This window comes from Amphiura filiformis, chromosome 4, assembly GCF_039555335.1.
Source record: "Amphiura filiformis chromosome 4, Afil_fr2py, whole genome shotgun sequence".
NCBI classification, from domain to species: Eukaryota; Metazoa; Echinodermata; class Ophiuroidea; order Amphilepidida; family Amphiuridae; genus Amphiura; species Amphiura filiformis.
In genome coordinates, this window is record NC_092631.1 from 4,569,251 (window position 1) to 4,597,189 (window position 27,939).

At 37.2% G+C, this 27,939-nt stretch overlaps 2 protein-coding genes across 2 annotated transcripts; both read right to left on the reverse strand.

Moving 5' to 3' along the window:
* Positions 1-1,209: 1,209 nt before the first annotated feature.
* Positions 1,210-27,816, reverse strand: LOC140149642 (uncharacterized). The gene is made up of 10 exons (XM_072171722.1): positions 27,720-27,816; positions 26,730-26,857; positions 25,994-26,297; positions 21,984-22,099; positions 17,841-18,036; positions 16,753-16,812; positions 15,685-15,720; positions 2,550-2,603; positions 1,985-2,029; positions 1,210-1,316 (listed from the first exon to the last, which is right to left on the reverse strand). Exons 1-10 carry the CDS (start codon positions 27,814-27,816, stop codon positions 1,210-1,212), a joined length of 1,143 nt encoding a protein of 380 aa, XP_072027823.1.
* On the reverse strand, positions 4,369-15,026 carry LOC140149527 (uncharacterized). Its single transcript, XM_072171605.1, has 9 exons — positions 15,014-15,026; positions 13,306-13,452; positions 10,309-10,587; positions 9,911-10,177; positions 7,775-7,819; positions 6,843-6,898; positions 6,494-6,553; positions 5,410-5,607; positions 4,369-4,515 (listed from the first exon to the last, which is right to left on the reverse strand). Exons 1-9 carry the CDS (start codon positions 15,024-15,026, stop codon positions 4,369-4,371), a joined length of 1,212 nt encoding a protein of 403 aa, XP_072027706.1.
* Positions 27,817-27,939: the final 123 nt, after the last annotated feature.

Sequence of the window (27,939 nt, forward strand, 5' to 3'; positions counted from 1 at the left end):
CACTACTTGTTGGGTTCTATTTGTGAAAAAGTCCGAAATCCACTCCAAGTGTGTTCCTCTGATACCATAATGCTCTGCTTTTATCAGCAAACGATGATGGGACAACTTATCAAATGCTTTTTCAAAATCAAGCAAGATAAGTTCTGTCTGGCCTCTTTCGTCCAAGCTTCTGGCAATATCATAAATGGTGACAATTAGTTGGGCAAGATAAAAAAGATTACAGATATATCCTTACTACCACCATGTAAGCAGGCGCTGGCGCTTCTTATCCTTAGCGTAAATTTCATTGCAAGAGAGTGGAGAGCAGCAGATGTCGCTGTATACGATGGTGGAAACATTGTTGACAATGGGTGGAACGAAAACATGCAACCTAAATGGGTTGAAATGGTAATGCCTGAGGACATCCAAGAACTATTGGTAGAGAATAACTATGAAGAATTTTAAGAAAATAGCGATTTCAGTGATCCTGAGGATTAAAACAAAGATAAATGACTGTCATGACTTTTGCAGCATTCTAGTTTACAAGTTGCTTTTGGGGTCTTTTTAATACATAAAGGCAATTCTGGTAGTCGTCATTGCCGCCATTTTAAATCAGAATATACTTTTACCACCCTGAAGTACTTCATTATAAGTTCAAAATGTCAAAGACAACTATTACTTTTTTTCTATTTAAGTAACATTTCCTGACGCTTTTTCGTTGAAATCATACTTTCCTTCAATTTTGTCGGCCATTTTGAAAAAAGCACCCTCCCCTGTGACACCCTTATTACCTTCACACTAATAATCTGACCTAGTAATAGCTTTACCGCTATCAATAACAACATCCAAAATCTGATGAAGTATACCACTTTTGAATGACTAATTTAACAATATATATGCTTTTCATTGATTTTAGCGGCCATTTTGAAAAAAGCGCCCTCAGCTGGGACCTCCTGTTACCTTTATATTAATAACCTGACTTAGTAGTACATAATTGCTATCAATAAAAATCCAAAATCTGGTTAAATATGCCCTAAGATGACCAATTTAACCATATATATTGGATTTTGGCGGCCATTTTGAAAAAAGCGCCCTCACGGAAAAGTTCTCAGGTTACGGGCTTTTTACCCAACAAATTCTTGTTCCCCATGCAAAACTGGTCCAGATAAACCATATGAGAATTTCTTGTTCTCCAAGTGGTACTTAGCTCAGTTTTAACCTGGTCTACTCTTACACTGGTGGCTGCTTACTGAAGATATTCTTAGAGATGAACATACTGGGTGGGAATAAAGCTTCCTGCGATTCCTGGAATATTTGACGTGTTTGAGATACGATGTCTGTAAAATAAAATCAACGAAAATTGTTATTTCGTTTGAAGGAATATAAAGTATGTCGTGGAGGTTATGTGATTACCAACAGGGGCGTCAAGCTACTCTATCTTCAACTTAAAACCTTAATGTACGATCTTTTTAAATTTTTAGATTTTTCTTTTTTTCTTCTAAAATGATAATATGCAATCATTATGAAAGTTCCCAATACATTTGGACGCGAAAAACATTGGGAATTTGCAAAGAAACAACATCATAAACTTCACCTCTATCACTCGAAACATATCGCACTATTTGGATCAGGACAGCGAGTGCGGCCTCAGAGTTAGTCTCCTACGCGGCCAGTTTGGTTACGCTCCCTCCACATGTGGAGGGAGCGTAACCAAGCTAGTTTTGTACGAGACTACGGTTTGCGATCGTGGCCGACATAAAGTCATAATCTAAAAAATTATGACTTTATGTCGGACCAACAGAATCGTCCTGTTTTACTACAAATAGGACGAATTTGACAGTTTGCTCATAGATTTAAGTTATAACATGTGTAAGTATTACAAATATGCCAAAAAAATCGGTTTTGAAAAAAATAAAGGTAAATTCTGAAAAAAGATCGTACATTATGACTTTAATCCTACAGGGCATCGATTCTTTCGGTAATAGTCCCGACTCCATTAACATACCTTCTGTTTCCTGCTTGCATTCACCTTTCACTGGTGGCTTGATATCTGAGGAGAATGATCAAACATTTCCAGTACTTAAACCGGTACTTAAACATTCCAATTTTCATTAACATACTAGCATGAAAGTTCATCTGTATTGGTAAACTTCATAATTGGAAATTTAAACTTATGATCTCAACACAAAATTAAGACGTACCTCAAATTTTCGGTCACAACTTTGACCTTCATCTGGAGACTGGCAACCCAAGTTTGGGATCAGTGACCTTTTGGACACTTGACTCCAAAACCCGGTCGTACACTCGATACAAGTTACCAAGAGTGTACGACGGGGTTTTGGGGTCAAGTGTCCAAAAGGTCACTGATCCCAAACTTGGGTTGCCAGTCTCCAGATGAAGGTCAAAGTTGTGACCGAAAATTTGAGGTACGTCTTAATTTTGTGTTGAGATCATAAGTTTAAATTTCCAATTATTTTCATTAACATGTTTGAATCATCATAGAATAAATTATCAAGTATTTTAAAACTCGCAGGTGGTGAAGATTAAAAGCACCGAAAGACAAGTTATACCTGGTAGATGGTCTACTTCTTTCTCCGTGTTTTTCATTGTTGGTGCTCCTTTCTCTACTAACATGAAAATAAGTATATCAGATATAATAATGTTACCACACTATTTTCTTAAGAACTATTTCATAGAATTACTTGTATTATGCAACTATTTTGTTCCGATTTACTTCAAGACATGTTCCCCTACTAGAGACGGTGCGATTACACTGATAACGCGTATAACGATTTCGGTAAAAGAAGTCGCGTAGTATTTTAATACTACGCGACTTCTTTTAAATGGTCCATTTTCTGCATCAAAATTGAGATTTGGTATCAGAAGAAAGCACATATTTATCTTGTTATCCAAGTGAAATTTAACGCCCGATATATTTTTTGTTTAAATGTTGTGAATCTGAAATAGAAAACAGAATATAAAAATTAAGGGCACGCCTCTTTAAATTGGAACAAATAGTTTCATACGAAAAGTAGTTTTAAGAAATAGTTCTAAAGAACATAACGCCATTACTATTAGTAATAAACACTTGTAGAATCGTTGGATATACTAGGCACTTCCATTTTTACCCTCTTTTCTCGCTGTGGTACTAAAGCTTTAATGGGTGGGCTAGATCATGAAAAACGAATTAGAGTTTTTCTTCACCAGGTCGAGCAGCTGGATATCTAAAACGTATATTTCTTAATATCAAGCCAACCTTTGGGTGTTTTTTTTTGTTGGCATTGTGGCCTTTGATCTTTATGGCCATGTTGCCATGGTTACGGGTTAGAAGAGATGGTGACTCTTTCATGGTATTGTGGCAGCGTTTGCACCCAGTTGGTCCAATAAACATTATTACATAATTTTAATGTATATTTTCCGCGATCCCGTGGCTGATATGGTCGTCGAATTTCGAATGCGTGTCTTTGATGTATGACGATGACAAATATAATCGGTAGCATCGTGTAGCAATAACTTCTGCACTATATTCCGTATGTTCCAATTCGATAGCCAGTAGACGAACCATTGCGAAAAACTCTATTCGCCGCAGAAGTGACTATGTAACAGGAATAACTACCATAGCAATAGGTTAAAACAATGTTTGAATATATCGCACTCATTAGTACGTTCACACGGTACCTCTGCATTGAACCATAGGGGTCATAAACTTTTGGAAAGAAACATTTTTGATGACCAAAATGCAGGGAGTCACAAGATGACCACAGATAGTGTGTGTATGTTATTCAAAAAGACTGATTTCAATACAATTTTAGCATGTTTAGGGGGTAAGGTGGTGGGGTCATAAAATTGTTGCCGAAATAGGGGGGTCGCAATTTTATTGAAACCGAGTTTTTGTAAATATGGGACCCCCCTTCCGAAGAAAACGATAGCCCCAAAATATTGACAATTATTATCAAAAATATTGCACTTGAAGCCATTGTTAATGTGCTGTTCTGTGTTCAGTACTGTATTCCACCTGTATTGTCTTAAATAACTTTATGACTATTAAAAGGGCACTTCGTGATCCACAGAATTTAGAATTTTCATTAACTCAATATTTGCTCAAGGGTGCCTTTTCTGAATCTACATACCCTCCTCTAATACCATGAATACTTGAAGCACAAAAATGCCATTGTACGCGACTTCATGGTTTTACTGGATCTTCAATGATCTCTATCCTCGACTATATGATCGATCGACATGACCGAGTCGGTTTTCTGCTATTGTCTTCATGTTTTGCGGACGCTTTGTTCGATTGTAGCATATGCTTGCTGTGGAGATTCAAAAGACGATACTCTAGCACTTGACATCAATATAAATAAAGAATAATCATCATGATTGTAATTATTATTATTTGTATGTACCTGATCTTTTTTCCTTCTTGACCTCTGTCAGTTCTCTTATGATCACCGCATCTAATGTGTCATCTGTTGAGCAATTGAGTGCCTTTTTCAAATATTCCTCCGCAGAGTCTAGCTGCTGCAACCGATGACATGCCTAGATAAAATTCCAATAAAATCGAGTCAGAATGTCACATGTTATACCTATTGAATGGCCATACTTCTGGCTGGCAAGGAAGTATTTTAGATGTTCCTAGCTGGGAAAATCAAAATTTTAAACGCATTCTAGCTGGGTCTGAGGAGCAGTTAGTGTTGCTGAAAAATATCAATTTTTAACTAAAAATTCAACGTTTTATTCGCTTTTTCTCATCAAATAGTTTGAAATAATGACTATAGCATCAATCATATGCCAAAAAAAGTAAGTTGACGGAAGTAAATGTGCCAAAAATGCAAATTTTACATGTTGTGTGGCCGTATCCGGAAATTCTCGTTGGGTGCTCCTGATATGTAATCTTGAACTGTTAAGGTTGTATTATGGCCATACATATAATCCTGGAAATCAGCGTTGAAAATTGCTTGAAAAAAAATCTGGTAACATATGATCATGATACGTGTATTATTGCCTATTATTCTAACACATTCAAACGAAACCAGAAGCATGTGATAGAGTATATACCATGTATACCGATTCAGAAGTCAAATTTGTAGTTTTCTGTGATTTGTCCCTTTTCAAATCGGCCAAAAAATTTCTCGACATGGGGCCTCCAGCCAACAACAAAAATAAAGACTCTCCTCTACATGTTCATGTGTTCAGCTTCATATAAAATGCCATTTTCGCCAAGTATTTAACCTTTATTTGACCGAAATCGGCCCAGAAATTTGCTCGATTCGAGGTCAAAACAGAATGTAAACAAACTGAATCAGCTCTGCTACACGTCTTCAACTAGTCGCTCTGCCTAACGATCTATTGTGGGTTGAAAAGCGTAAGTGTAGCGTCATGTAAAATAAGTACCCAGTAGATTTTGTTGAGGATATGTATAATGTAACTTACTCGACCGTGTCTAAACAATGCCTTAGCATCAAGCGGGTTTATTTGTACCGATTTGCCACTGTAAATTAACGCCTTTTCAGGATCTTGTAACCTAAGAAAGCACTCTGCAATGTTTGAATAAATTTTCGGAATCATGTCGTCTTTTTTCTGGATATCTTTGGTAGATGAAGGCTGAATTGTATCCAATAGTTGTAATGCCTATATTGGAATGAAAGACAGACAAATATATATTTTAATTGAATTAAATTAATATATTGGCGAGCATGGTAACGTGTAACTAGCAGTTCGTTGCAGTCTACAATCACACTTTTTAATATAAGTACATCGGCGTCAAAGCGACAGTCGGTTACAGATCGGCGTCAAAGCAACAGTCGGTCGAAGTGGAATTTATAAATCTAATGATATTTACTTAATGTTTGTAGCTGGGAGGAAAAGCCGACGATCTTTTGAAAATTTTGATATTTCGTATTGAAGATCTAGATTTTTTTACCAAAACACCTAAACAATTAAGGTCTATTTCGGAAAAAATTGTGTATCTTCAATACGAAATGTCAAAATTTTCAAATGATCGTCGGCTTTTCTTCCCAGCTACATACACTTTAAGTACATATCATTAGATTTATAAATTTTACTTCGCGGACTGTTAAATATGAAAAATAGCAAAAATAGCAATTTGTAATAATTTGCATAAAATTTTTATTATATCAAATTTTTTAAAAAAAAATCAAAATTATTTGATATCAGAAGGACATTTCTCGTATTCATAATACAATTGGGTCCCGGCGCACCAAACTGGTGTTGTAACTGCCCAATTGGGTGGATTAAAGCCGCTTAAAAATCGATGTTATGTTGTATTGTGTTGTAATTTAAACTTTCATCATTCTATTGTCTACGTGTAACACGGGTGATGAAATACAGTTTAAAATCCCCGCCACGGACGCATCATTTCATATTTTAGGTGGAATATGCCGAATAGCGAAGTTCGCTCTACCCGACGGGGACCCAGCTATGGCTGCCATTGAGGTGTAGGAATGCGTGAAATTAGATTCGTCTATAAATTAACTTGCTTGAAGAAGTTACTTACATTTTCGTACTGCTCCTTAGCCAAGCCTACGTTTCCTTTTAAAATTGTGTTAAGAGCTTTCTGTATGTGAAACCAAGAGTCAAATGTCAATTGATGGGTACACTGCAAACAATTATCATTGAGCTAAAAAGGGAACAGAGCAACTAAATGAGTGAATAGAACTCGATGGTGATTAACCTGTACTCAAATTGAGTAAAATATAATCAATATTCAATTCCATTTGACTCATTTTCTTGTTCTGTTCCCTTTTTACTCAACATTGAGTAATGTTTACTAATTTTATATAGAGTTAATGGTTTGTGAAAACCAGACAAAATTATGAGAGAAAACAACATAGAATAAAGCAAACCTCCTTTAGACGGGTGGCGTTCAAAAGCGTTGCAGTAATTTGCTGTTGGTTTACTCCTGAAACAAATTGAATGCGTCAAATAAGCAAATATGTAAGATTATATACAAATACAAATATACAAATACAATATACAAATTCAAAAGCTACAAATAGCAAGATATACCGTAAAACCCCGTCTACAAGCATATATAGTGTTTTTATAAAAGCTTAATTAATTCGAAGCAAGCGTTAATATGCCAATACAATAGATCGGTCTTAAAATAATACTTGTTTGTATATGCTTGGATCCGTAATTTATTTGCTCAAACTCCATAATGGCGACTGGATTAATGTAGCTTTCATCAGAAGCACATTATATGCATGTAGACGGGGTTTTACGGTATAACTAATTGTAAAACAACGTGCGCCCGAAATTTAAATTCAAAAGAAGCAAGAAAACTTTGATGCAAATTATCAGTGGAGGGCGTCAATAATATTATATTCTTTATTGTAATTGTGATACAACTACTTACATTATTTTCAATTGTGTACCAGAACAGTTTACAGCTAAGGACAATAATTAATGCACAAAAGTGCAACATAATGTCCTTGGCGTTTTATAGAAGATACTTTTAATTGATAAATTATAATCAAAAGGGGTGTTTTAGAAAGTATAATAATAAAAAGAAAGGTTAGTGATCCCGTATAAACTTTGACCTAGGCAATCTTGAATTGTCTAGGGGTGACAATTCTGCTCTATTAATATCCTTTGTACCACCGGACTACATGTAGTAGCACATATTGGCTCCCCATGACATTCCTTTGTTATTAGGATTGTACTTTAAATATCACAACACATCTTTGCGAATTGCAACCAAATCCACATTAATGCTCTAGACATGCTGGTCGTATAAGTAACAGTTAAGTTATTGTTGCTAGCTTCATTTACCTACCTTCTGTTTCCTGATTGACGTCCATTTTCTTGGTTGGCTTTGTATCTGTGGAAAATGTTTAAGGAGGCTGTGTACTCTCAGACATGCATGTAGTAAAAGTGCAATAACTTTGTAATTATTCGCGCAAGACATATAAAAGTATACATTTTTATGAAGGCAAGACATCAATAAATCTTAATATAAATACAGATTTGGGGTAAAACAACAATTATGAAGAAAATCACAAAAAGTGAGTTTTTGGCAATATTTGTTAGGTACATCATAACAAAAAACACTCTTTCCAAAATATTTTATTTTGTTTTAGCTCAATCTTGAGGCTCCATTCCAAAAACGGTTTTTTATTTTTTGATATTGGCCTTATTTTTTGAGATATTGACCATATAAGGCATCAAATTGAACTTTTAAAATTCACAAACGCCTATTTGCACAAAATGATGCCTAAAATCGGAAATAGACCAAAATATTTAAAAAATGAGAAAACCGTTTCTTGAGTCGATCATGCTTTTTACGATGATCATATTTGCTTACCTATAGATGCTGTATTTATTGAGTTATCGTGTACCTAAATCGTCATTTTACCGAGAAAATGAACATTGAAATAATGGCCGTTGAAGTTTAAAGTGGTCATATTTTGCACTTTCATCGAATCTCGCAGGAGAATGCGGCAGTTTTTATTTTTCTACCTTACATTACATAAACATCGGGTAAATCCACGGCCCCTTGAGAAGTTTGAGCGAAATCCATTCATAACTTGATATTTAAATCGGGGAAAGAACTTGAAAAAACCCACATTTTATCAGCTAAAACGGAGCCATTTGACCACTAGGTTTTTGTGCTTCCGTGATGTTTCCATAAGATGCGCCGCGCATGCAGATAAGCGTCGCGTATGCGTAGCGTATTTGTGCGTTAACAAATTGCGCGATACGCAACGCGATGCGTTGTTGCGCGCGTGTACCCTGCTGGTACAACAAAGATTTTCTTTCCTTTTCAATTTCAAACACGATTGGAATAGTGAAATAAAATCCTTAAAATATTGCAGTTGGAGTTTACAAATCTGGATTTTCATTCCTTGTATTTATAAAAAACATAACAAAGTACAAACATATCAAAAAAACTCAATTTTGCGAAAGAAACAATGTCTATAGTACACAGCTGCCTTAATTTAATAAATGATTGGATTCATTATTTATAAGGATTCGGAGACTTTTTGGTAATCCTTTTGAGTATTAGATGATGTCACCATCGACAACAATGCTACACAGGGCGCAATATTAAGGCAGTTACGACCCGCTATCCCTAAGGACCGCTATCTCTAAGGTTCACTACACTAACGTGTAAATCAAATATTCGCTGTTTCTAATAAAGAAAAGGGTTCGCTATACCTAAAAAATGGTCCGCTGTGGTAAAAGTTTGGTCGTTATAAATATTTTCCAAATGTGGCAATCAAGCTTGATGTAAAAGGCCCAGGTTCGTAATGTTATTGAGTATGCCTCACTATGCTGGATGAGTGCCTCAACCATGTACCACCACCCCGAAGCTCCTTGACTCCATACAGAGCAAAGCATTGAGGATTATTGGTGTTGACGAGCAGCAGGCAAGAATGGATCTTAACATCCCCTCTTTACATCACAGACGACAGGTGGCTGTTGCATCTGTGCTCTACAAGATGCACACTAGCTTGTGCCCTACAGACTTTAAAACATTGCTGCCCCAGCCTTACGTGATCAGACGAGCCACTCAAACCAGTCTCTCAATGCCAAGTCATGCACTGACTGAGCCAGTCTCAAGAACCTTGTCAACCGGCAGAACTTCCGTCCATTTTGCAGTCCATGTTTGGAATGGGATCCTAGACTGTGTAGTTGGTTGGAGAGATCACTGATTATGGAGCTCAATCCTTGAAGAGCCGTGTACATCAACACCTTTCGGGATTATGATTTAGCTGAGGGTTCTTGTCACTCTTCGAAGCTGCTGTGAACCACTGATTGGCCCATAAGGATTACATAGTGCCCTGTTGCCTATTTAAGTGCTCGACATGGTCATTCCTATTGGGCTATTGTTCACTTTGCATTTTATATAAAAAAACACAAAAATCCCTGCCTGTTACGCCTATAATTATCACATCGCAAAGATACTCACCAGCGCCAGATGTATCATAGGTGATGTTACCTGCAAAGTCGTGTTCTTCTTGGTATTCTTGTGCCAGAGGTGAATTTCGTGTGTCTAATTCACATTTAATAGCCTGGACATGCCCAGATGACTCTCCGTGACCAGTGACAGCGCTGATTTTGAAGTTGACACACGGGTTTTTATTAAACTTGTTCTTGGTGTTGCAACACATGTTGTGAATACGGCACAGAAGACAAAGCATACCCTCACCTTCAACGTAGACCAGCCACCATATTCCTGAAAAATATTAACACCCAAAAAACTAAAAAGATTATCATGAAAAAGATCATGTGAGTATAACAAATATAGACATTTTAAATTGTCACAAAGCGAGTATAAAAAGCTCAATCTTATAATAATAAATCTACCGGTTTTTTCGCAGAATGACGTTTTGTCAGCTGTTATCCATGTGTGCTTGAACATGTCTGCACTACGTTTCTTCTTAGTGGGATCTTTTCCAGACGTTCCTGGCTTTAGGTGACGAATTCGTTCCTTCTCCGTGTCTGGTATGTCAGAACATGTCGTTGAACAAGTGTAAAAGCTGTGGAGCCGATTATCTTCAAAAGCAGTAGAAAAATACTCTTCCAAAAGCTTGCTGGCCTCCCCAGTTGATATAGGATTTGGCAATGGGTGGGTACTTCCAGAGTCTAAATTTAATAAATGCGAAACAAAGATAGAGAGCTTGTATACGGGAACATATAAATCTTGGATTTTATTTGCAGCGACAACGCAGTTGTCAAATTTGGCAATGGGTGGGTACTTGCTGAATCTAATATATTAAATGTGAAGCAAAGTTTGAGCTTGTCATGGAAATAGTTTCACTGACATTTCAGTGATTCAAGACAAGTGGTTCATTACATATTTTAAGAAATGACGTACATTCTAGCGGTACCTCTTTTCTTATCATAAATAACGTACCGCCTGTCTTGAGTCACTGAAATTCCAGTGTAGTAACTGGATTACTTGTCCCTATAATATACATAACTTTTGTTACCAGTGTGTTATCATTTTTTGAGAAAAATGCAAAAATATTCAATAACCTTCCTTAACATTAGAACTACTGAGCCATATTATATTACACGGACTACGAAGGGGGGTCTTAATTAAAATCATCATGCATCGTTATATTTGGTACTAATCTCTATCCAGTGGTACCAAACATTTCTCATATAATATCAATATGACGTCATAATATGAGCGCACCCTGGCAAAATTGTGAAATTCTGACTATGTACAAAAGTATGGGCAAAATTTATTCTACAATCCTACTAACCAGTAGACTTCGGTTGTATATATAAATGCGCTTTTATAAATGCGCACGTGACCAGATGGCCAGCGCCATATTTGCATTACATCACTGTCAATCACTGAAATGGCGACCATTGAAGGAGTGGCTACAGTTGTGACCTTGTTTCGTGGCTAGCACTGGCAAGGAACATTGGCTGGAGGTTCGATGCTATAAATTTGCAAGGATAAATCATGGATATCAAAGGATCATGATTATTGCACAGCACCCCCCATGTACAAACATAACTAATGTTTATTTATTTATTTATTTATTTATTTATTTATTTATTTATTTATTTATTTATTTATGCGACGAAAACGAAAACCCTTTTCTATTTTGAACAAATTGGGAAACAAATTTTTCCTGTACAAATGAATGCCGACCCCAAATTTCGGAAATTTCAGCACAATTTTTGGTTTTTGTATTTTCTCAAATTGAAATTTATTTACAGATTTTTGTGATTTTTTGGGTTATTTAAACATTAAAAAAAAAAATACCAACCGACCGACCGACTCTACTTGAAAGGTCCGTTCGCCGCAGAACAGGGTTTTCTCTGTCCCCCCCTTCCCCCAAAACCACCCCTCCCCTTTACACTCATAAATTAATTGTTTTTTTCTAATTTTTTTCTTCCGTGTAAAGTAAAACTTTATAAGCCGGTTGAATCAAACTAAACAAAATTGACGTATACAATTACACTATACCATGACAATAATGTGTATGACGAGATCTAACTTACTAGCTGAATAAACCTCACCCATGCATCACATACGTGATTGTACGTCATATTGTCATATAACGTATGAGCGTGATGTATAGTATACGAGTCTTCCTCAACATCTTCCAGCCGGGATGATTAGATCATGTACAGTCATCTACGTGTTTATACTCTAAATTGTACGTCAAAGGGTGACAAAGGGTGTACAGATTACCGATTTAGCATGGGGGACACAAAAAGGTGCTTAAAAACATATTTTGAATTTGTTTTTTGTCCATTTGCGAGTGAATGAGTAACCTAGAATTGAGGAGGTCGGGCGGGGACATCTAGCCTATTAGTTTGAGAGGGTCATTATACCGAAAAGGGCTAAAGTTATAGTTTCCTCAATTTACGTTATAATTAGAGTTAAAATTAGGGTCAGAGTTATGTTCATTGGCGGCGCTACGGGGGGCTACTTATCTTGACTCCCAAATAAATAAATTCATGACCCCTTCCTTCCGAAGAAAATGACAGCCCCCTAAGTTCCCTACGTGCAAACATTATCAAATAACATCATCGGCAGCTACACAGTTCTGACCTTAATGCCAGTAAGAATCACATTTCGTCATCAATATGGCCAATTGTCACGCCCATTTAGCACGGAAATAATGAAATATAACTTTTTAAATCAGATATATCTAGCTTTTCCGTCATAAATTTTTTTTTTCCGTAATGGAAGATCCAAATAAAGAGTTTATGTTTCGGGTCAAATTATTTTGCCCTTTGCAATCAATGCCACTATTTTGCAAAACGTGTGGAATTTGTGCACATCCGGGTACCTTACATCGTTGAACACGGTATGGCGACTTGTAGATGTCACGTGCGCATTTATAAATGCGCATTTATATATATACCCGAAGTCCACTGCTAACAAGTCTACCAAAATGCAACTTTGACCGAATTTTCTCCTAAATATAAAATGGAAATGGGAACAAGTAAAAATTCAATATCTCTTGGAATAATTTTACATGGATTTTACTGTAGAAACCTATGGTGGTCAGCGACAACCTGCAAAGTGTGCTGAGGCTGTGGATCAACGTCTAGGCGTTGTGCTTGTGCGTAGCGCACTATAAATCACTGCGTTGTTGTTGTTATTTTCACCGAACCCCTCTCTATATGGTCATTTCTGATGGTCGGTCGAACCCCCGGGTAAGGTGCAGGGGTAACATTTTTATCACTAAAATGAGCGCCAGGATGGATCTACAGTTAGTTTAAGTCGTTTGGGCGTAAAGACGCGCATTTCTTTAAATGACAGATGAAAATCGTAGGAGTACATCCCCTTCACAATTCTAGGGTTAGCGGTTTATTAGTTTATAAACTCACCCTTATTTTGACTAGGGTAATGCTGGTTTATAAGATTTTCGTGAGTCCAGCTTGGAGAAGAAGACTTATTCGTATACGGAGCAGCCACTTGCGTGTTTTCTGCAGGTTTGTCTGAATCAGCACATGATGACGTATCAGTGTCTGAAGCTATTAAAATGTATTCAACATATTTGTAAAGACTTATAAAGAGGTGAGTATGTAGTTATAAATAGTTTAGGTAGATACGAAAACAATATAACATGTATAATGTAGACCAAACATTATAGACTATAGTCTGTATATCTACCTTCAGTCAGCGGCACTAGCTTTGAAGTTCAGCGTGTGCTACGTTAGCTTAGCATCGTTTCTTGCATGTACATATCGACACTTTGATCGCGCGCGTAAAAGTCATGTACAGGCACAAAGTAAAGCTAAGCTAACGTAGAACACGCTTAACGTCAAAGCTAGTGCGCTGACTGGAGGTTTAGATTGTGATTAATCTATGTCGTCTTTACTTCAACTAGTCTCCATTGCCTGATAGAGCTAAACAGGGGGAAGATGTTTGGCATTGGGGTGTGCCCCCGGGGGTGTGCCTAGACCGACGATACGATAGGGTGAAGGCCAAGGTTATTCGAAACCTCTTACCCAAAGTATCGATGAGCTGGGCCTTCAGGCCTCTCGAACCTTCCGGTTTCTAAGCTCACAAACAGTGCTAGTTCGTTTACTGAACACTATGTTTTTATGTTTGTAAACAATAGCAGAAGCGGCTATGAGAAGTGGTAGCAGCAAAGTTTCAACAACGGAGGATTGCATGAGCAGTAGGGAAAAAACAAATGGGTTAAATTTTAAAAAGCAGTTTAAAAGTTACCTTTTAAGCTACGTAAACAATTCATTTTGAAAGCTTTATCAGCAGAAAGAGGTCAGTAACGATTTTATTATTTCAGAAATGTCATATGCTTCTCTATGAACAGAAAATCAGTATGAACAACTCTGGATTTTCAGCAGTAACAAAGATCATAATTATTGAACATACTCGTATGATGATGATAATGAATTTAAATTTGTGAAATATGACTAACCGGTGATATCTTGATTTGAATGGGCATGAATGACATGAATAGTTTGTCCATTACTACTTTAATATGCACAACAACAATTTTACCTTCATATCTGTTAACTCATCGCCCATTTGCCGTCCTTTCGAGTTGTCAAACGAATGATTGCGTAGAGTAAAGCCGCGTTTAAAGATGTTTTAGTAGGACCTATACTCTCTTGAACTCCAATAATGCCACAATTCTATTTATTCTACTAAGCGGAATAGTGTACTAGAAAATTCGAGACCGATCTCGAATCCTTATTTAGTGATTTGGATTTGATGGACACTGGTAACACTTGTTGGATGTCAGTATGTATACTAATGAAATCCACGACAATGCTACACAGGCGATCGAGTATCCAGGCTAGTCGTTCGAGAAGCGAAATTAAGAACTTGGTCCCGGTTGAGCTCGGTTGAAGGGAAAACATATCTAAAATACCGTAATTTATCATTAATTATAATTCTCTACGCCGAGATTACACGTAAATATTTTGCAATTGGCAATCAACCCACGTGTTGGGGTTACGCATACATGTTTGTGTAAACGGTCACACCGTGTGGAGACACACTTGGGTCCTGATAGGACCAGGCTGTGTATAACCTCATCGCGAAAATACCATATCTTCTTCTTACCCAACATCGCCATAGTACCACAGCGAGAAAAGGGAAAAGTAGTCTTAACATTTATCCCTGAGCCATGACGCTTCTGCAAATACGCTACTTATAATCTATTACTATAGGTATTAATTTACTATAATGTTATTACATTTTGTCAAGGTGTCACATTACATATCATATATATGTAAAACTTTTTTGCCACAGTACCACATTATATCGTATTATTTAAGGTTATTACATTATAGTATAATATATTTGCCTATATCACATTATGAACATTATAAACTGATTTCAAATAAATAAATAAATAAATAAAAAACTAAACTTGTCATTCATATAAAATAATATGACATTCATATGAGTGAGATAGTCAAGATATCATTTACATTGCTGGCAAACGTTTTAAGTATAACCTATAATACTATTTACAAATACTATTATAGGTTATACTTCATAACGTAAACTAGTAGGCTACACTTCATAAATTGTGATCTGTGCTGCAGAAGCTTAAAATTCAAACAAACCCTTATTTAATTAATGTATTTGCTTGTTGTAATATTTCACACAATATTTTCTTGCATATACCTAGTTTTGTTTTTGTTTGGAGTTCCTTAAGGATTTGTTAAGAACGATCTATCAACTACTTTTATGATTAGTCGATCATCATTCTTGACAATTAAACCTACCTTTGTCGGATTTCTTCACCTTTTGCTTCTCTGGTTCTGTATTTAATAAGCAAAATACAACAAACACATGAATCAGTTAATCGGTAATGTCATTTGCATAGCATTATGTGGACAATCCATGTCGTACCATGGACATGTCTTACCCACCTATAGAAATAACTCGTCTACTAAAGTAAATTTCCTCATGCACTTAGGGACAACCTTCCTATCTGGGGGGGACAACTCGTTTCGTATTCATAGCAATTATGGTATCAGAACAATGAAGCACCAATGGCCAATAAAATGGTTCACTTTAGCTCAACCAGAACAACCCAAACCAATAGTTATTGTCCAGTCAGAAGAAATCCATATAAATGAAGGCTTGAAGAGTGAGACCAGTGTCAGAGATATCACCAACAACACACTCCAGGAGGTTGTTCCATTTGTGAACAGCAGAGTGAATGAAACTCTTAACGTGTATGTTCTCGAGTCGTGAGTGCATAATCTATTATAGATGCACTGACAGGCTAAAAAATTATTTTGCATTATTTTTGAACTTTGCATTTAAATCTTTAGAATTTGCAAGCTACTCTAGGTAGGAAATAACGGTGAAGGACCATTTCTGATGGAACTAAATTCCACTTAGACCAGGTCTAACTTTAGACCCAGTCTAACTCTTTTGTGCATACGGACCTTAGTGTGACCATAATAGACCCATATAGGATTGCGTCATCAGTGTACATGTGCAATTCATTCTAACATACGCCAGCAAGTTCATCTATGAATACGGAGAACATATGTGGACCGAGTATTGCTCCTTGGGGTACTGAATCATTGATGGGGGATGTTTCCGACATGTCTGATGATTGACACGACGGACAACTTTGAATGCCACCTGTATGTGGACAACTCACACCCCTTGAACAACTCACACAAAACCTCACACTTGAGGACAACTCACCACTTATTCTGTCCACCCTCCGAACTGGTAACTACCATTGTCGTTAAATGTCGCATTATGTTATGAGGTAAATATACCATAATGTATTATAAGATTGTCGCATTTTAATGCAATTATTTTTAACATACCTGACCCGTTTAGTGTTTGTGTCTTCCGTTTTGACGCTTTCTTGGAGACAGTTGGTATATCTATATAAATTAACAACAGATGATTCAAAGGTTATTCTGGTTAACTTTTATGCGGCATGAATAAAGGTTTTTCAACGATACAAATAACTGCTGCAGCTGCACGCAACAACCTGACGTCTCTGAAATCGCGGCTTCTCATTATTACGATAGTTAAATTACAATATAATTACGGTATTACGATTTACAAGAGAAACATTGAAAGACAAAAATTCTCCTTAAAAATGAAACGTTATTGTATTTCTGAATCAACCTTTTGAATGTTTTCATGTTTCTTCTTTGACTTGGGTTACTTTTTCAGTGGATAATACAAATAATCCTTTGTTCTTCCTAGAGACCCATTTTGTGACTTGTGACTCGAGGTAAAAAATGAAACATGTGACTCGAGTAATATTCAGCGGTTCGAGTCATTTGGATCGAGCTAAACAATAGGCCAAAAGTCTTTACTTATCCTGCATTTTTTTGAGAATCGATATTTAACCCTCTCTGGGGTGGTGGTGGTGGTGGTGGCGGCAGCGACGTAGCCACCGGGGGAGGGGAAATTGAGTAAAAAGAGTAGGGTGTCATTGAAATGACAAAAAATGTCACAAAAAATTAAAAATTTACAAATGGGGACGAAAATTGGCTTTGCCTCCCTACATTAACATCCCGGCTACGCCACTGGGTTTTGGGAATGCTCGTAATAAAAGAGCTTGTAAGTTGTAAATATATAATAGTTAAGGAGAAGGAGAATATGATATGATATGATATGATTTTATTAACCTGCACAACATCGCGGCCAAACGGCCGAATTGCATTATACAAGAGACAATAAACAAATATTATGAAAGAAATCAATTACACATAATTATAAAGCAAAAAAAGAAAAAAAGGCAACTTGGCATGGAAAAACAGCAGAGAGATGCAAAAGGGCACAATGGGAAGCCACCAGCGCACAAGCTACTACTTCTTATTCAACAGATTAATGTAGTAGGGAATGGGGCTTACAGCAAATCTGCTTGTGCATAGGGACACCAATAAACATGCTTTACCTTGTCCTTGATCAGCAGGATTTTGGAATGAAATCTTCGCCGCAACACTTTGCAGGTTCCTTTTAACGGCACTCGTGTGGTTCTCTCGGTCTTGACTGAGTTCTTGTAACTTCTCACATTTTTCCTGAATCTCCTTTTTGATTTTGTCGATTTCTTTATCAGCATCAGCAACCGATTCTCTTGCATAGGGCCTGCACTTTGGCTCGACATTTGAAAGGGGCGTGAATTCATTTTTGGATACGCCCCTATTATAATTAGGTAATACTCGACTCACACACATTCCCTATTATGTATATACATGTACCACATGTAGTAAATCTGTCTGCTTTATCTGTATTGTGCCGTTCTTAAGCAAATAGTTAAACACGATTTCATCAAACATTATAACAATAGCTCTTTTACAGTGTGCAATCATCCCGGGCAATAATTTGGCAATAATAGAGGATGTGCGTGAAATTATTGATTGGCTCCATACAAAGGATTTGAACCGGTGTCCTTCACCGTAATCATGGCGCAATGCAGTGCATTCAATCAAACGTTGTCGTCAACCTATTTGATCGTATAGTGCATTAAATTTGTTATGTGTGTGAGACGAGCTGTCGCGGTAGATTGCAATAGCTTGTAATCATGCTTTTGTTGAATGAATTTGAGTACTCCGCCATATTTACGGTATGCTACGTCATAATCTAGGTGATTATTTGCATTGGATGTCTTGAATACGCTGGCAAAGTTGTGTAATAATCGGACTAATGCTATAACAGTAGGTGAATACAAGTATTGAATATAGGCCTATCGCGTTGCAAAGCCCAATTCAGTGATCCCAGCGAAAGTGAAAAAAAAAATCAAATTGTTACTTTTATACAAATTTTTAATGAAAAAAATTGGCAAAAAACCCAAGAAAACGGCAGTATCGACGAAGTTGAAGCCTCATTCAAATAGGCCTACATGTAGCTAATTTATATACTGTCTGTAATTACAGATTCACGTAAATGCATTATTTTTGTCTTCTTTTGTGGCGAGTGACAAAAAAAGAATTCAAAAGATAACATCTGCCCCAACAATCCCAAGCAATTGTCTGAAACTGCTTTTCGGATGATGTATCATAAGAACTCAGTCGTCAAATGATGATAGTCATATAATGACCAAAAGATTATTACTGACTACTATATCATTGAAGACTGAGTTCCGCAGTACAAAATCTGAATTTTGATGATTTTTACGATCGTCCAGATGAAAAAATCACTCCTCTCCTTACCTTGGCAATATGAATCAAAGAAAAATAAAGAAAAAAATAAATAAAACAAGAAAAAAAAGACAAAGAAAAGAAACAATAAAAGAAAAACATATATGAAAAGTTCGAACAATATTTGGTTTATAAAATTAATGTGACCGTGATGAGGCTCGAACTCACCACCTTCCGATTTAAAGTTCGAAGCGCTCGTGAACAAAATTCTGATGCCTTACCAAGTGAGCTGTGCTCCTGAGATACGAAATAAAAATAAAATAATGCACTGTATACCCGCTTGTGTCGGTAATTGATTTGCTCATATTCCATAATGGTACAGTGCAACAGAGCAAAAATGCCCATAATTTAAAAGCTATATAATTTATGAACAATATACACTACACATAAAAATACTAATACAAGGGCATTTCAACATAAGAATCCAAACAATTAAGTATCAACATGCACAGCTTTGTCCTTATATCACATTTGGGTTTTTAACCAAATGTTATCAAACCTCTACTGTGATTGACAGCTGCACAAGGCATCTCTTTGATAGCTGATAATGGCCATCCATTCAGCAAGTGGCTACTAACTGACCTTGACAGGCTTGAATGAGCACTGTCATCTGCTACAAAACCATCACACTCTAGGTTTGACAATGGAGTGAAAGACTATTATTATTGATTAGGCGCGGATTTTAAAAGTACAGCTCCTATGCGTGTATAGCAAAAAATTGGAATAGAATGTTTGGAGTCATGTAACTAAGATACTAAATGCATTCTGCAAAATGTGCTTTATCTGACCAATTTATAAAGCATTTCATTAGCTTTAATTTGACACATTGTTTGACATGTTTGGAATTATGGTAAATCATTAAATAAAATATTTATTAATTAATCAATTATGTCAATTAATTAAAAATTTAATGCAAATATGCATATTTTCTCTGACAGAATTGTAGGATTTGACAAGAGCCATTTTTCTTTAAGTTTGATTCTTATAACATACCGGTATCGTATTGCGTCCCATTATAGTTACAGAAAAAATACGCGTGCAGGACACACATACGCACACCTACACACACACACCCAAAGGATCGTACCGTTTTACAATCGTATAACATTCTTTGGCGCTAGTAGTAGTAGTAGTAAATTCCAATTTTCTTTGCTTTACCTCACTTGTTCTGCTCAAAATTAAAAGGGGACATATCTGACAGTAAAAGCTTACATTTTATGGAAATTATGTTTAACTATTTGTTTAAACAGCACAAAACAGATAAAGCAAAATTACTATACATAGGACTATACATGTATGGTATGCCAGGGACTGTTTAAGAATATATCATTAGATTTATGATATTTACTTCGAGGACTGTTATATATCAAAAATGTGAAAAATATCAAATTTTAATAATTTGTCATAAAATTTGTATTATATCATAAATTTCAATGAAATTTATTTGATATCAGAAAGACATTCTTCGTATTCAGAATGCAATTCGATATGTCTGATGTGCTCTCATGTCCCACAAAAAATACTATCGAAACGCTCAAAACGCTCATTCCAGATCCCTTAAAGTCATAATGTACGATCTTATAATATGAATTTGGTTAATTTTTTCAAACCTGATTTTTAGCATATTTGTAATGTTTACAACTTGCACCTAAATGGAATCAGCCAAATTGCTTGTGTTTGTAGCTAAATAGATAATAATAATTTTTTTCATCCCGACGATCGTAAAAATCATCAAAATTCAGATTTTGGATACTAGACTGCGGAACTCGGTCTTCAATGATAGTCAGTAATTTTTATATTTTGGACATTACTATGACTATCATTTGAGGACCGAGTTCTTATGATCCGAGGAGCAGTTTCAGACAATTGCTTGGGATTATTGGGGCAGAGGTTATCTTTTGAATTCTTTCATGACCACTGAAGCATAGTCAAACCTGTCAAGGACACTCGGCGTGAATTGAAAGACCATGTCACTCGCCACAAAATAATGTCAAAGGTCATAAAACACCAATTTGGTCATTTGGTGTCTTCTGCTAAATAAAGGCCTTATATGGCTGATTTTGTACCTTTCGTCATTGTCATATATGTGCTAACAAAGCTTGCTAGTGCAGTGGTTCAGCCGAAAGTCGTGTGTCTAAGGCAAAAAATAATGCATTTACGTGAGTCTGTAATTTATATACCGGTACTGACAGTATATAAATTAGCTACATGTATTTGAATGGGGCTTCAACTTCGTCAATACTGTCGTTTTCCTGTTTTGTTTTTTGCCATTTGTTTTCATTAAACAAATTTATAAACGTAACAATTTGATTTTTTTTTTTTTTTTTCGCTGGGATCACTGAATGGGACTTTGTAGCGCGGATTATTCAAAACTTTTTTTTACCTACTGCTATATATATAGTATTAATCCGATTATTACATAACTTTGCCAGCGTATTCAAGACATAGGTTATGTAAGGGATAAACTGTACATGGGTATAGAGGCCCTGCATGCTTTTATTGATTGGCTCCAAACAAAGGATTTGAAAAGTGTCCTTCACCGTAATAACGGCGCAGTAGCCTACAGTCCATTCAATCAAATGTTGTCAGTGTGCGAGACGAACGATGTATAAATCTGGAGGTCACATCATCACTTATCATGCTTATTGTAAAAAGTTTGTCCAATGCATATACTGTGTGTAGGCCTATTGTTCCCGGGTATTGTCAATGCAATCAAGCAAACAGGTATTATATTTTGAAAAGGCCGCTATAGTATATTCACATGGGTGTCTTGAATGGCCAATCATATGGGACATAATCAAATTGCAGTGACTGCTTCCTTTGTTACCACATGTCAGTCATCTTGTGATTATTGGACCATGTAAACCTGCAAAAAACGAGCCAAAGTGCAGGCCCTATGCCTGCGTTAGGAACTGGACTAGTGACGTGGGTACCGGTGGACGATCTATTGGTTTGCTTGTCTCAGCCTCAGTTGTTGCTTCGGCGCTCTGGGTAGCAGCCGCTTGCTTTCCTGTGTCTGCGGAGACATTTTGAAGATATCATATTATCAGATAATATCACATAATTATGTGCAATATAAATAATGAGCCCAAACGGCGTGCCACCTGCTTGCCCCTTCGGCCTGCCAAAAAATCTTGTGCTACCCTCTTTGCACATGCCAAATATGTTGGGTGCCAATTTGCGAACCTTAAATAGCGTCGCAAGCAGGAAATTTTGCATATTTGAACGTTTCTATAGTGTTTTCCTTTTTAGAGCATGCTATTTAAAAGGTGCCCGTAAATCTGTGCGGACAATCGCTTGCTCCCCTTTTGATCTGCCAAAAATTGCTTCCCCGGCTTGCCAACACTCACCCATTTTACCCTCCAGGGCTCATAATTATTCCACAGCTCTTAGCAGGTAACTTGACCCAATTTATTTGTAGTACCAACACTAGCATTCTAACCCCCCAAACTAGCATTCTAACCCCCCAAACTAGCATTCTCCCATCTTTAATCTTTTGAGGATGGAACGCAAGAGGGGTGTTGTTAGCTTGATGGCTTATGTCCATTAAGTTACGGACGGACCAGGGTGGCCAGGAGAGGAGTGTCTCGCCCGCCTGGCTAAACACAGAGCGAAACTGATTCACATTGAAGCGCCACAACAGCACCAGGGTTAGAGCCCCTGATTACTACAACCCGCCTGTTCAACCATTGGGCCTGCACAAGACAGAGCAGAATGAAGCAACAACTCCAAAGCCAATCGGAAGATATGATGAAGTTCCTAGAGCAGGGGTTTCACCATGTCGATCCCTAATTGGAAGAGCTGCTGCAGATAAACCGAAGGAAAGAAAGGCACTTTTAACTACTAAGAGTATAACTGGAATAGGGACATGGAATGTACGTACACTGTACCAATCAGGAAACCTTGAACTTTTACTTCACCAGCTCAATAAATTCAAATGGGAGATTATTGGAGTTTCTGAAACACATTGGACAGAAAGTGGAGAATTTACAACAGAAGGATACCAAATTTTATGTTCTGGGTATACAGATATTCACAGAGCAGGAGTTGCCCTTATACTAAATAAGGTGGCACAACAATCTTTACTGGGGTACAACCCGGTATCTTCAAGATTACTCTCTGCAAGATTTAAAACTGTCACTGGAGCAATGACAGTAATTCAAGTGTATGCTCCAAACATGGCAGACAAGGAAGAAGATGTTGACCAATTTTAAGACCACCTCCAAGTGCTAATTGACAGCACACCAGGGGGAGACATGCTGATAGTAATGGGAGATCTGAATTCAAAAGTTGGAAAAGACTGGCAGAAATGGAACACGGTGATGGGAAGATATGGATATGGTGATACCAATGCTAGAGGTGAAAAACTGCTAAGTTTCTGTGCAGCCAACAATCTCCATATTACAAACACAATGTTCAAACAAGCCAAAGATTCCCGCCAATGGACACGGGAATCCCCTGATGGAAAGACTGGAAATAAAATAGACTATGTAATGTTAAACAACAAGTGGAAGACAAGCATCTCAAACTCCAGAAGTTTCCCAAGCGCAGATGTTGGTTCCGACCACCAGCTTGTAATATCCAACCTCAGGATCAAATTCAAAAAGAAACAGAAAGCACCATTCCAGAAGCGGTATGATGTCTTTAAACTCAAAACAGACTCAGTCAAACAGGATTATGAAGTTACCATTGGAGGTAAATTTGCACTACTAATGAATCTTGATACAACAGATGTTGAAGACATATGGACGGGTGTAAAGATAGCCTTCAATGACACATCAAATGCAGTTTTAGGAAGCAAAAAATCAAACAAACAAGAACAATGGATAAGTGAAGAAGTGATACATCTCAGCGAGGAGAGAAGCAAAGTGAAACTCAAGAAACTTGAAGACCCATCTTTGAAACCTAGGTACAACTATCTCAACCGAGAGATCAAAAGGAAAACAAAGGGATGTAAAGACATGTGGATCCAAGGACTTTGCACGAAAGTGGAGAAGGCGCACCAAGCAGCTAAGTCAAAAGAAGTCTATGCCACAATTAAAGTAATCACAAAGAAACCAACCATCAGAATGCAGACCATTAAAAGCAAAGATGGCAGAGTCTTAACAGAACAGACGGAGGTGAAAACCAGATGGAAAGAAAATTATGAAGAACTGTGTAATGAAGGATACCCAGTAAACCTGGAAGTAACAGAAGCACTACCACAGATGCCAACGACAGACAACGAACCAGAAATAACCAAAGAGGAAGTAGCATCAGCTATAGACAAACTTAGAGAAGGAAAGGCCCCTGGCTTTGATGCTATCCAGGCTGCATGAGAAGGAGGCACAGACATAATTCACAAACTATGCAATATAATCTGGGAAACAGAGACATTTCCAACAGACTGGGGGAAAGCAATAATCACCCCAATATATAAAAAGAAAGACAAACTCGACTGCGGGAACTATCGTGGAATCAGCCTGCTTAGTCATATGGGTAAAATCCTAATGATTATTAGAGGAGGATTTTTAAGAGAACTGAGGAGATATTATCCGAAGCGCAGGCTGGATTTAGACCAAATCGATCAACCGTAGACCAGCTGTTTACACTACGACAGATCACTGAAAAATACCTGGAAAAGAATAAAAACTTGTACCTATGCTACATAGACTTCTAAAAAGCATTTAATTCCATCTGGCAAGAAGGACTATGGAAAGCAATGAGGTTCTATGGATACCCACAGAAGATCATCTGCCTACTGAAATCACTGTATGAAATATCACAGAGTGCCGTGAGAGTCAATGGAGAACTGACCGACTGGTTCCACACAAAAGTTGGTGTGAGGCAAGGTTGTGTGATCTCGCCACAGCTTTTCAACATACTTCTGGAACTAGTTATATCCTCAGCACTAGAAAATGAAGATGGAGGAGCAGTTATCTCTGGCTTCAAAATAAATAATCTTAGATTGCGGATGATAATTATAGTTCTAATAGCAGAATCACCAGAAGAACTACAAACCCTGGTAAACCAAGCATACAACGAAAGCAGCAACTATGGACTCAAAATAAATATTGCCAAAACACAAGTTCAAGCCATTACCAAATATAACAACAGACTGGATATTAAAATTGGAGGAGATAAGCTGGAACAAGTAAAATCATTTGTGTATCTGGGCGGCACCATATCTGGAGATGGGACATGTGAGGAAGATGTGAGGCACCGAATCAGCAAAGCAGTAGGTGCAGTTCAAAGTCTCCACAGCATCTGGAAAGCAAAAGACATCAAGCAAGACACCAAATTACAATTGTACCAAACACTCATCCTCTCTGTATTACTATATGGATCAGAGACCTGGACCCTCAGAAAGCAGGACGAAAACAGGCTTCTGACTTTCGAGATGGCATGCCTCCGCCGAATTGCTGGAGTCACCAGACTAGATAAAATTCGTAACCAGGCTATCCGGGAAACCCTAGGCAAAGAACACACAGTTTTAGACACTATCTCAGAAAGAAGATTGAAGTACTTTGGCCACATTAAAAGGATGGAGACAAACAGATATCCAAAGATAACCATTGAGGATAAAACACATGGAACAAGACCAAGAGGAAGACCAAGTAAAAGATGGCTGGAGTGTGCTAAAGCAGATGGGCAAGCAAGAGGAATACCAACCCTAACTGGCAGGCTAACAACCAACCGAGGCAGATGGCAGAACATTGTGAAGCAGAAGCCATCACACAGCCCACTGCTGGTGTGGACGGCATAAGTACGAAGTAAGTACCAACACTTATCATTCTTTAGCCCTTATAGTTCATTTGAGGTTGTAGTGTGACCCGTGAATTACATTTCAGTTTAAATATGCAAATCAGGTTGCTATATTTTACGATATGCAAATGAATTTGCGGAAAGTATGAAATAAGGAAATATTTACCTTTGGGGAAGTATTTGAGTCCTTTTTTATATTCTTTCTCTTCTATGTCAACACTGATATCAAACTTCTTGCAGAGGCGCTTGGCAAAATGTTTCTCATTGATCACCATAGTTTTCAGCATGTCCTTAACTTTCTGGCTCTTGTTAAACATTTTCCAAAGGTTTTGTAGAGCCTCTCTTGAATCATAGCGGACGACAAACACGATGCATGGCCCTGGGGTGGATCCAGAGAATATCTGCATCAATGTTCCTCCTCCTACTTCAGCAAAGCCTTGTAACAGGTCAGTGATCAGTGTAATAGGAGACTGGATTGTATAAAAGGGATAAAGCACATTGTATTATCATTATTATGTTCTACGAACCTAGGTGTTTCAACAATGCTATTAGCTTTTTTGTATGACGCCCTCTCCTTTTGTGTCCACCATATTTTAAAAAAGACTTTCCAGAAAACAAAGTAGCATCATAGGCCTTCAGAAGGCATATGATAGACCTTCAAAAGGCCTATGATATAATGAATTGGTGTGTTTTCACAATTCTTAAAGAAAAAACATTGAAAATCAAATTATGAAAATTGTTTGCAAATTACATTTATTGACAATCCTGATGATTTTGCAGGTTGAGTTCTGAAAATATTCAGGATGTGGTCTGATATAGACAATGCGCATTATTTTGCCTTACAGGGCGTCCGAATGGAAACATTTGAAAACAAAGGTCAATTATAATTATCCATTATTCACCTTTATGTCAAATCTAGGAGCATCTATTGTGTCAACTTCCTCGTGTAACGTCTTAACAAGTTGATGCATCTCTTTGGCCTTCTTGGTTCCTTTCTCTATATCAAAAATACACGCTCTGATTTCCAGATCTATGGAGAGAAACAGTAAATATTTCAGCTTTTCAAAAGCACCGACTGGTCATTCTGGCACCGACGTAATACATGCAATTTCTATCTCCTAGCATGAAATATATATTTTTCTTCCATGCCTCCTATCATGCCTAGGGCCCGCGCCCGAGCATGCATGGCCCGGGGTGAACACTTTTATATGCCAGCACATGCTAGGGCGCGATAAAACAAAGTCAAAATGAGACATATCTGAGCTCTATTGAATGTCCCAAATTATAGAATTTAGAGGAACTTGTGAGGTTCTGACTGCAAATATCGTTTAAACTTTCCGTGATCTTCTGGTCTCTTCAAAAAGAGTTTTAGAAGAGCTGTTTGCACCTGTGGCCATTACAGAAGAATTTAACGAGTCATATTCTAGAGGAGCTATAAATCGCTCTTGCAAATGCAACTTAAGAAAAGCTGTAGAGGAGTGATTGCTCTCGCTTCTCTCAAATGGCAGTCCCTGTAGCTAATAATAATATTTATAATAGTTACAATGCAACATTTAAAAGGGCATTTCGTGATCCACAGCCTCATCCCCCACTTTTCTCAAAAAAAGTTGAGATTTTATATCACTGGAATACTCTGGCTACATAATGTTTATGTACAAAATATTTCTTGCAGATTAATTCGTTTAGCAAAGATATCTTGAAATTTGAATTTCGTTCTGGTGCACCAGAACGAAATTACAACGTATTGTCTATGGAGCAGTGTAATACACATAACTCGCAAAAGCAAAATCGGAATCAACTGAAATTTTGGGAATATGCTTTTTTCGTGGATATGTACTGAAAAATGTCATAAAAAGAGGATGCTAGGATCACGAAATACTCCTTTAACTTACCGAAATACTTGGCTTCATCCTCGGACTTATTATTTCCTTTATCCAGTGTACCATTGCTGCTATCACTACTGGTACCACTTGTCAACGTCGCAGCCATTTTGGCTATCAATAGGCCTACACAACTGTAAACAAATAACGTTTATAACGACATAAACTAGGCTTATTATAATAAAATACAATAAAGTATAAACTACTTGCCTTTATAATTCACTTAGTAACT

Excerpts from the sequence above, each read along its gene's own strand:
- LOC140149527 (XM_072171605.1), bottom strand. Across the intron at positions 10,178-10,308 it reads GTCATTCTGCGAAAAAACCG|GAATATGGTGGCTGGTCTAC; the intron begins GTAGATTTATTA and ends AATATTTTTCAG. Across the intron at positions 4,516-5,409 it reads CATTGTTTAGACACGGTCGA|GCATGTCATCGGTTGCAGCA; the intron begins GTAAGTTACATT and ends AATTTTATCTAG.
- LOC140149642 (XM_072171722.1), bottom strand. The coding sequence starts at position 27,816 with ATGGCTGCGACGTTGACAAGTGGTACCAGTAGTGATAGCAGCAATGGT. Across the intron at positions 16,813-17,840 it reads TCCTGCTGATCAAGGACAAG|ATATACCAACTGTCTCCAAG; the intron begins GTAAAGCATGTT and ends TAATTTATATAG. Across the intron at positions 15,721-16,752 it reads ACAAACACTAAACGGGTCAG|AACCAGAGAAGCAAAAGGTG; the intron begins GTATGTTAAAAA and ends TATTAAATACAG.